General features: G+C 41.1%; 1 protein-coding gene across 1 annotated transcript in view; it reads right to left on the reverse strand.

Moving 5' to 3' along the window:
* Positions 1 to 9,010, reverse strand: part of whrna (whirlin a) — a 159,967-nt gene extending 150,957 nt beyond the window's left edge. The window contains exons 1-2 of the mRNA XM_025007874.2: positions 8,933 to 9,010; positions 6,178 to 6,230 (exon numbers count right to left, since the gene is read on the reverse strand). Coding sequence (XP_024863642.1) covers positions 6,178 to 6,183 — 6 coding nt within the window. The 5' untranslated portion in view covers positions 6,184 to 6,230; positions 8,933 to 9,010. The remainder of the gene's footprint in view (positions 1 to 6,177; positions 6,231 to 8,932) is intronic.
* Positions 9,011 to 11,120: the final 2,110 nt, after the last annotated feature.

An 11,120-nucleotide genomic window follows, 5' to 3' on the forward strand; every position in this document is an offset into this window, starting at 1 on the left:
GGAAACGAGCCGGTTCGACGGTGTCGCTCCAAGCCGAGCGGGTCCAACTCCACGGACGACTCTACGGCGACTAAGCTCGGTGCCGCTGCTAGTTCTCTCTCTCCCCTCTGACCGTCCTCTGCCCGGAAGTGACGTAACGTCGTCCAGCTAAAAGCGCTCTCAACGGCTTGTGCTCGCGCCAAGTGGCTAATAAGCTAGCTCAGGCTAAAGAAGCTAATTTAGGCTACAAAAACTAGCCTAACTGTGCTTTTTTTTGTTTTCTTTCTGTAACATTTTTTGCAATAAAATGACTTTTACAAGCAGCTATTTTAGTCATCTGTATATCAAAACGTTCAGCTAATTCAGAAGTTGGGCGCTAAAGCCGTTTTTGTCAGTTATGCTTTCCAAAATATTCAAATTTACAAATATTTTCCCCATAGAAATACATAAATTTTCTGTAATTCCTTTAAAAACATTGGTCTTTGAAATCTGCTTATGCATACTAGCTATATTTTTCCTTCTTATGCTACATTTAACCCAAACATTTGCTAGTTTTAACTAGCATTTTGATCATTTTAGCTTTGTTGTGTTTTCGTTTTTTGTTCTGCTCTCTTTAGCCGCCATTGCGTGCTTGCCTTTAAGCCATTAATAGTTGATTTTCAGTTACCTAAAATTCCAAATTTGCATACATTTACTGTAGTTAATGTAGCCTAAACAAACATCCTTCGAAAGCTGAATACACACCCAATTAAATAATTGATACTATCTATATTTTTCCTTCTTATGCTACTTTCAACCCAAACATTTGCTAATTTTAACTAGCATTTTAATCATTTTAACTTTGTTACGTTTTCCCTTTTTTGTTCTGCTTGCTTTAGCCGCCATTGCGTGCCTTTTAGCCATTAATGGTTCATTTTCAATTACCTAAAATTCCAATACACACCGAATTAAATTGAATACACACCAATTAAATAATGGAACGGTAAAAATGGAATCAAACAGTAATACTAAATGTGGGTAAAAACAAATGCATATTGAAACAATTACACTTAAAAACAGACCGGCAGTTACTCAAAAATCAACCTAAGAAAGCATAAATTATAAGCTGTAAGCTATTTCAAAGAGGTACATTTAATGTGCTTAAAGCGTCCAGCCATTTTGTTTCAGTTTAAGGAGCTTTTGGCATCCTTGATTCAGTAGTTTCCAAGCTGAAGCCAAAATGTATTCCCATGTGGATTACTTCCTGTAATCAATCAGGAGCACAAAAACAAACAGTGCGGACATCAACCGCCAATGAAGCCAAGAGCTCCAAAACCACAGAGTTGACGAAAGGCACCGAGATCGAGGTTCTGGCAAAATTTTATATCTGTGGCTTCAATAAAATCTAAAGCTGCTGGTGATAATGACATTCCATCCAATTTATTAAACAGAAATGAAATGTTCCAAGAGTTGATGCGGGTCAGGTAAATACCATAAACTCTTAGAATAAAACATGAGCCAGGATGTGCGTGAAGCCAAATCAGCGAACGATTTAACCAGGTTTAAAAATGGACGGACCGGGCAGATGAGACAGAGGTTTGGAATATGAATCAAATAAGGTCAAAACGGAGCGGACAAAAAAAAAAAAAATCACAGATGAAGTCAGAACTCCAATCTGTGAAAGTGACGCAGCAGAACTGTCAGCAGATAAGAGCCGGGGAATCTGATAGCGTGCACACCGCTTCAGAGGGGGGAGGTTTATCAGTTAATGATTTCCTGCACTTCATCTAAATTCTGCCTCAAAAATAAACCAACACGGTGACGAGTAAGGGCTAGTTCAGAGTTCAAAATGGTCTTGGTTATTAAATGATGATGAATGGTTAACTGAAGCAAGTTTTTTTTTGAAAAATGCCAAAAAATAAAGAAATTGCATTTACTGTAGAGAAGCAGAACAACTGCTGAAATTTACTTCAGAAGCTGCAACTGAGTTGTTAAGCTAAAATGGAGCAAGAGGTGAGCTAAAACCTAAACGCCGGTAAACAGGGGTTAGCTGAAAGACGGCAAAACAGGGGCTAGCCGAAAGCTGGGAAAAAGGGGCAACCCGAAAGCTAGGAAAAAGGGGCTAGCCAAAAGCTGGCAAAACAGGGGCTAGCCGAAAGCCGATAAATGGGGGCTAGCCAAAAGCCGGCAAATGGGGGCTAGCCAAAAGCCGGTAAACAGGCAAGATAGAAAGTAGCAGAACAACAGCTAAAAGTGGCATAAGACAACAAAAATAGAGCCAGTATGAAGCATATTTCAAAGAGAATGATGTTTTTAAAGGTATTCTCTGGTGAAAACGTTTGTAAATAAAAGCTAAAAAAAGTCTAAAAGTTTCAAAAACCAGAAGTCAGAGCACCCATCTTCTGAATGAGCCGAACATTTTGATGTAAGAACGGCTAAAATTGCACAAAGAACGTACAGAGAGCTAAAGACAACGGGGAAAGCATGTTGCTGTCGCATCAACAGAAACACAATAATGGACAGAAAGCAGATAAAAGCCCTGATGTTGGGAGCAGACATGAGAAGAAACGAAGACCTTGAGTGACCTGCTCCATTCTCCAACCATCCAGGCTCTCCGGGATGAACTACAAGCCAGGGATTGATCACCCGTCCTTCGGGTTGGCAAACCTCAGAGACGCTCTGATGGAAAGGAAAATCCCCGAAGGCCGATTCTACAACCGTGATCCTCCCCAGAAGAGGAGCACATTAACGGTCTGGTCCTCCTGGATCAGGATGGTTGTGCAACGCTTTTAATCATAGTCTCCAGTTTAAACAACCTGCAGAAACAAACTCAAAGGTTTTGGATCGTTTCATCACAACAGACGGGTTAATTTGTGTTTTTAGGACTAATCTGACAGGACGTTTGCTGGAGATTTCTCTCTTTTCAACCATTTTTTTTTATTCTTTTATCTGATTTGCAAGAATATCACGATAAATAAATTCAAAGTTCTACAACCTTTAAAGATTGTAAAATTGTGCTAGCATTTCCAGAACCGCATGGTTTACATGAGAATTTATCTTACATGTGGAGACATGTTAAATCATGTGAAACGTGTGGGTTTGGAGGTTTAACATGGAAAATATGCTGAATTCATGAAGTTTTTCCTGTAATTCCTTGTCAGTCGTCTCATATTAGACGTGAAAAAAATCAGTTTTTAAAACAATCCTTGCAGAAAAAACAAGGCGTACTCGTGTTTTTTCCACATTTGATTGCACAGATATGTAAAAATATCACAAAACCACATTAGTTCATTATGTTCTCAGATAAAAACACGTGGGATTATCTGAATATCTTCTCAAACAGATATTTCCTTCAAAAGGACGTTAAAACCTCTGCAGGGTGCATGTCAAAACGTTTAATAAATGCATTCAAACCAACTTGAAACAGTTTGTTGCCTCTGTAGTTTACTTTTCCAGGTGTAGACAGCTGGAGCTTAACGAGGCGGCGGCGGCTGATGAGAACCAGACGAGCTCGGCATTCGGGGAGACGCTGCAGAACCCTTCGCCGCGTGAGGCCCGAGTTGCAGAACACGCCGAGTCCTTTCCTGGCTCACGCCCCACAGAGCTAATTATTCTGACTACTGTCACGCTTTTTAATTTCCACAAGGCTGGACGCAGACAGATTCCGTCACGCTGGCAGAACAATTAAAGTGTTAATGACGAGGTGACCGCAGAGGATGTTCAGCTGGCAGCTCCTTTCAGACCACCAGCAGGATCAGGACACTTCGCTCCAGAAATTAGTCACCTCCTCCTCCCCCGTAAAAAAAAAAAAGGGGGGCTTCCTACTCCTAATTACATTTTATGGTTAAGTGTAATCACTCTGAAGGCTTAACGAGGCTCAAATACTTGGTTTAATGGGCTTAACAAAGTCAAACGTTTTTATTAAATGGGGAGAAATTTACTTTCAAACCTGCAGATGTTTGAAACCGAAGCTGCACTGATCAATAGTTCTTTATTACAGCCATTAGTCACCCAGATTTTACTCCTATTTTCCAGTTTTTTGCTTCATTCAGGCAGAATGTTCAGCAGGAAAACCTGGAGACCAAACAGGGGCGAAAATAAAATCTTTAGTGGCTAAAAATAAATAAACTTAAATTAGTTTGTGGTTTGATAAAAGGTTAACCTTTTAATTTAGGCTGCCGAATCACTAAAAATAGAAGAATACAAGTCAGATTATTCAGTAAATGGTGTCAGTTCACAGCAAAATTGGGTCCTTTTCTATTTAATTTGGATCAATTTTACTTCTACAACCCAATAAAATCAAATTCAGACATCAAGTTAGTCACAGTCCAGTTCCAGACAGTTTATTTTAAGTTTTAAACCATGTTCAGTAACTAAATGATTAAAAAAAGGTTGTCTTCTTTACAAATCACTTTAATTCATCCCTGTCATTCAACCATCTGCACTAGTTTAAAAATACAAACATGTAAAAGGTTATTTCTTTTAGATATTTTAAAAATATATACGATTTTCCTGCAAATGTTCCAGATCAAAAACGGACTCTGGAGAGTTAAATTCAACCCAACAAGATTTTAACTGCTTCAGTTCAGATATAAAAAGGTAAATGTAAATAAAAAAACAGGAGAAAGATGTGAAACTTTTTGGATGAAATCCACTTTTTAAAACCGAAAAATTAAAAAAAGGCGTTCCACAAGGTTTTGTTTTCGTCCCTCTGCCTTTCTGCCTGTAAATTAGTGATTCACCGGTCGGTGCTCAGGTGTTCGGCACCGATCGTTTGCAGACGGTATCATTTGTGGAACAGCCGATACGCCGCGGGCAGGAAATCTGTGGGAACGGTCTCAGTGTTGTTTACAGTCAGACGTTAATGCCCCTTTTACACCGGCTCTAATTCGCTCTACTCGATAAAGAACGCATCGCGTTCACACCGGCCAGTTTGGTCGGTAGCAGAGGAACGCCTCCTCGTGTTGCGGGGGGCGGGGCCACGGCGCGGGGGCGTGCTACCGAAACTTAGCGCAAGTTGTGTAAACAACGGAAGCGCTATGGACAACGTCGGCCCTGTGTTGTTGCTGTTTTTTAAACTTATGGGGATTCTCCTGAGACTTCAGGAAGAGAGGCGCAGTGGAAGAAATGCTCTGGATGCCGCCATTGTTGCGCGGAGTAGGACAGCTGTTATCCGCCGGAGATTTCAGGCTTTACAGCGCCTTCAGCTGGGGGACAGACATCACAGGGTAAGCTAACGCTGCTAACGCTGTCGTTTATATTCCTACCTTTGCTCTTTATGCTCATATCTGGTCACACCCACGACCAATGAGTGAACAGGAGCTAAGCTTGCTCCGCCCACCCGGCTGGCCCTACCCCGAAGCAGGGACCAAAAAAAGCAGGGACCGGCCTCGAAAAAATGCAGATGTAAACGCTCGCAAAGCGAGCCGAGTAGAGTGGAGCCGGGACCTTTAGGGTCCGTGTGAAACGGGCATAAGTTTAAAACGATCACAAGCAAATCCATAAAAGCAAAACGAGTTCAGATATTCGAGTGTTGTTAAAAGACATCTGCCTTGAATTTAAAACTTGTGTAAAAGGGTCTAAAATTTGTAAAACCAACACGGCTCAAACGGCCTTTCAGAACCGTTTGAGCCGAAACACGAGCTACTGTAAAACCTGTCGCCTTACAGACAAGTCATGCAGATTTTAGTTTAAAAACAAAACTTAAAAATACAAAAATTACTGCTTTTTGTAAAAGCTTTGATCCGTTCGGTCAATTTTCTTTGATTTTTGACTTTTAAACGTAGCAACGGTGGTGGTTGGCGTTGGTCTCACATCGCCATTGTTACCAAAACATCTTTAATAAAAAAGTCTTAAAGTAATCATCGAAGATACAAATACAACAACAATCCAAGATGACCGCCACAGCTAATCCAGCCAACATTAAAATTGTATAACTCAGAGGATTCAACAGATATCAAGCTGAAACTCGGTGTGGTAGTAGCTGAGAGTCATTCGCAACACTTAGTCCGAGAGCGCAGAGGGACGCCGTTAAAGTTGGACGAAAAAATGGCTCCAAATGACCTCAGTTTAAACAAAAAGCGGCGGGCGATGTCCATTCCTTTGAGGAATGCTAGGCCTTCGATTTTAGGCTCATTTATGTGCATTTATGCCGAAGATCGAATCATATTTACAGAATAAAAAAGTGACAACAAACAGGAATATAAAAGCGGCCATTACCTTCATGTCCGGCAGCCAATCAGCTTCACTGCAGAGGAGAGGAAGCCGCGCGTCTGAAAACACAAACAGTTTAATGAATCGTCTTATCGGCTTCAAACGCTGATGGTTCAGCAAAAAAAAGGGGTGAAAAGAAAATCGATAATCTGCCGGCCTCATCGAAGAGCTCGACAAGGACGCCCGACAGGCTGCCGTTTCCGTCCTGAACACTCATTTAACCGGAATATCAGGCAGGATTATCCGCGTTCATGCAGATAAACAAACAATCGTGTCTCTGAAACAACACAGTTGAGCCAGCGCGTCTTTTCTGTTACGAGAATCGCCCTTTTTAGCTCAACACGACCCCAGAAATGTCACCAAACACCAAGGAGGACGGACGAAAATGACGACGCCCCCCTCTGTTAGCAAAATATCACATGAACCACTGGATGGATTTCAATCAAACTCTCAGTGAGGAATCACTGGATGGGCGTCTAAACGTCATTAACATTTGAAGTCAACCCGATTCAAGATGGCCGCCACAGCCAATTGGCTATAGAAAACGCCAAAATGGTGATAACTCAGGCGAATTTACAGATATCGAGATAAAAATTGGTGTGGTAGTAGCTGTGAGTGATTCACAGCACATATTTTGAGCTTTAGCTGATCGGATAAAATCTGTTTTTAAAACTTGGCCATTAACTATCGGACTTAACCGTATTTGTCTGTTAGCAAAATATCACACAAACCACTGGATGGATTTTAATGAAATTCTCATGAAATAATCACTGGATGAACACCTACAGCTGATTAGCTTTTACAGTCAACCCGATTCAAGATGGCCGCCACAGCCAACTGAACTTAGAAAACATCAAAATGGTAATAACTCAGCCGAATTTACAGACATCGAGCTAAAATTTGGTGTGGTAGTAGCTGAGAGTGATTCACATCAGTCTAAGATTACAGATAAAATTGTGCTTAATGTTTTTTACAAGTTTAAACAAAAAACTGCTGCAGCTCTGTCCCTTTTTATGAACGTATTTTAGAGTAAAACTGTGGCATGAAAGGCGGCGGGTGATAAGCATTTCAGTTTTTAATAGTTGTTTTTTTTTTAGTTGGATGTTGGATAAAAATCTAAAAAATGTAAGTTTCTTTCTAAAAGTAGGTAAGAAGGTTTGATCAGGGATCAAACTTTGATTTAAATGGGGATTTGTGAACCCAGAGTCGGATCCAAAGCCCCAGTTTTCGGTTCCACTGCGGGTTGTTTTTGGTTCCGTTTGGTTCTGCAGGTCCACATCTGGCTCCCTTCATCATCTTCACCATCTTCATCACCATCATCGTCTCTGAGCTCAGGAACATCAGGCGGAAACCAGCAGCGAGCTGATATTTCACAGCTCATTCTTCTGACTGATGCTCGTCTCATCTCTGCGGATTATCTCATCATTACACCACCGAGCCGCGCGCACACACACACACACACACACGCGTCTCTGTGTGTGTGTGGGGGGCGCTCTCCATCCCCTGCCGCAGCGACGCCTCGTTCAATCAAACCGAGGCGTCCAAAATGAACCCAGCAGGTATTTTTACCTCTTGGATCCGTCTGGATCTGCAGCAGAATGTAAAATAAATAAAAGCCGTTAATTAAGATTATTTCTGTCAGGATAATCTCAGAAACGTTTCTTGGACAAAGTGTTGCCTTGGAAACGTAAATCCATCAAACCCCCTTTTTGACCACTTTAGCTGCTGCAGTAAAATAAATTAATTAGGTCGAATGAAGACAAACTTCATGAACTGAATTCTGTTTTTCTGGGTCTAATGAGGATCATCTGTCAAGTTAAAGATCAATTTTATCCTCATTAGGAAAGCAAAAAGAATTAATCTTTTGCTCTTTTTTTCCGACTCTGAACACGAAAGTTTCTCCACATGAGAGGATCCGGAGGCGACCAGCCGAGAAATTTGAATGGACTGAAAATCAAACTTACTGAAAAATCACCCGTCTGAGTTTGATTTATTTTATAACCCGCTTTTTTAATTAAACAACCCAGCACTCTATGAAGGAATGCTTATCACCCGCCGCCTTTCAAGCCAGGGTTTTAGACTAAAACACATTGATAAAAAGGGACAGAGCTGCAGAAGTTTTTTGTTTGCAGCACAATTTTATCTGTAATCTCAGAGTCTGATGTGAATCACTCTCAGCTACTACCACACCAGATTTTAGCTCAATATCTGTAAAGTCATCTGAGTTATTGCCATTTCGATGTCTTGTATAGTTAGTTGGCGGTGGCGGCCATTTTAAATCAGGTCGACTCCAAAATCTAATCAGCTGTAGGTGTTCATCCAATGATTATTTCATAAGAATTTCATTAAAGTCCATCAAATGGTTCATGAGATATTTTGCTAACAGACAAATACAGCTGAGTACTATGGTTAACGACCAAGTTTTAAAAACAGATTTTATCCAATCAGCTCGAGCTCAAAGTACGTGTTGTGAATCACTCTCAGCTACTACCAAATTTTATCTCAATATCTGTAAATATGTCTGAGTTATCCCCATTTTGGTGTTTTCAAAGTTCAGTTGGCTGTGGCGGCCATCTTGATTCTAGCTGTCTCCAGAAGTTAATCAGTTGTTGTTGTTTATCTAATAATCGCATCCTGAAAGCTTTATTGAAATCCATCAAGCCGTTCATGAGATATTTTGCTAACAGACACAAAGACTGAATTTCCTTATTTAAATATGCATGAAAACAAATAAAAACAGGATGTTTTTAAACCTCCTTACGTTCAGTCAGGGTTCTCCAGCAGTTCCTCTGACGGTGACGGTGGAGGAGGATAAGTAATCAGCCGCAGGTGGAAACAATAAACCTGATCAGCTCAACAGGAAGTTCAACCCGCCGACCGCCAAAATAAAACAGGAAGTGAGGAAAAAAGTTCCAGCTGGTCACCATATTTCCACCTTTGAACACTTTGTGCTTTTTAAATCATTTATGGATGAAAGTCTGAGATGACTTTTGGTTTTTATAACGTTTTTACTTTTGAAATATATAATTTAATAACTATATAAAACTATTTACCCCCCAAAAAATTCCCTGCTGCTCGGACTCTTCTGCCCCCTGCTGTTGCAGAAAATCCAAAACTCTGACCGGCTCCGCTCGTTCGAAACTGCAGGGCAGGAAAAGCGTTCCAAGTTCGGCTCGTTGATCCGGATCGGGGGAATCCTGGCATCGCATCTGATGGAAAACTAAAAAAAAACAACAACCTGCAAACGATCAATTAAAAGAAAACTGCAGATTAAATCAATGTATGAGGAGATTTGTCTGTGAAAGGAGGGAAATTCAGTTTAATTCTTCCGATGTTACAGAATCAGTCTGAAACGAGCAGAAAATTCAGTGTTTCACGTTTTTATTTTTTTAAAAAAGGCATCTTTAAAGCAGTTTTCAGCTTCAGTGTAAAATAAAAGCAGCAACGATTCGATCCTGAATGAATTCCACTTTCCATTTTCTCTCCACCCGTCGTAGTTTTACCTTCTTATCCAAACGATTTTCCTTCCGTTTTCATCATTAAGAGTCAATCCATCGTCGTTAATCAGGTTAAATTGGGCGAAACCAGGAGCTCTCGGTGAAAACACTAAAGCTGTTGAGAAAGAAAACGACCCCGGGAAATCGTTCTATTCACCCCAAAAACAAGGAAGAAATCTGCGAACATCGAAGTGAAACGATTCGAAGTACAAAGTGAACAGCAGGTTAAAAATAAAAACAAAACAAAAAGGAACAATCGTCAAAAACAAGAAGTAAAAGAAGCACTTTTTGGGCCAATTTATCTCCAGACTGTGGACGGATCGTCTCATGTTGTAAAAAGAATCAGCCACATCTCTTCTAAACTCGTTTTTTTTGTTTTTAATATAAAAAAAAATGGCTTTTATTCAACACTAATCACATCAATAATAAGAATAAAAGCTTTAAAAAGAGCTAAGATTTTAATCAAATGTGTCCAAAGAGGAGAATTGTTACTAATTGAAACTTAGTTAATTGGTCCGCCTACAACCAATTAACCCGATTCAAGATGGCCGCCGCTGCTAACCGTCCTTAGCGAACGCAGGGAGAGAACGTCGCACGCCACTTTTCACGTTGGAGTTTCAAATGATGGTGTCAGAGAGCGTAATGGGGGCGACTCCAGCCATCTAAAAGGTGTTTTTTTTTTGTGTTGGCGGCCATCTTGAATCAAGTGGGCGTCCGAGCTTTACTTTGGGAGTTTTGTTAAAATCTGACCGCTGGTTCACGAGATATTTTGCTAACAGACGCACGAACAAGACGAATTAATGAACACATGGAAGCTGAATTCAAACGGGTTTAATTTAGACTCGAGCTCATTTAAATGTGATTCTTTCTGCTTCTGATCACAATAAAACTACCGGGAGGGGGAATTTAAAATAAAGAAAAACTGTGATTGGACGGTTTTTTTTTATTTCCTGGTAATCAGGAGGTTAAATCGAGTGGACGACAATGAGCTGCGTGTGATTCTCAGAGAGGAGGAGAGGTTTAAATGTCTCCGAGCTCGAGCCAATCTGAGCTCCACGAGTCGTTTAAAGTCAGTGTCTGTTAGCGAAATATCTCGTGAAGCGATGGAGGAATCCTGACGAAGCTCCGGTTGTACGTCTACAGCCGACTACCGTATTTTCCGCACTATAAGACGCATCGTGGAGCACCTCCCAATTTTTGTAACTTTGCGCGGACCACGCACAACGCTCCATTCAAAATGGCCGATCTTGGTGCTCTAGCGGAGCTGGTTCGCCTGTATCCGCATTTATATGATCCCTCTAATGCCCCTTTTACACCGGCTCTAATTCAGAAGTCCGGCTCTACTCGGCTCGGCTCGATAAAGAACGCATCGCGTTCACATCGGCCAGTTTGGTTGGTAGCAGAGGAACGCCTCCTCGTGTTGCGGGGGGCGGGGCCACAGCGCGGGGGAGG

Source organism: Kryptolebias marmoratus, linkage group LG14, assembly GCF_001649575.2.
Source record: "Kryptolebias marmoratus isolate JLee-2015 linkage group LG14, ASM164957v2, whole genome shotgun sequence".
NCBI lineage: Eukaryota > Metazoa > Chordata > Actinopteri > Cyprinodontiformes > Rivulidae > Kryptolebias > Kryptolebias marmoratus.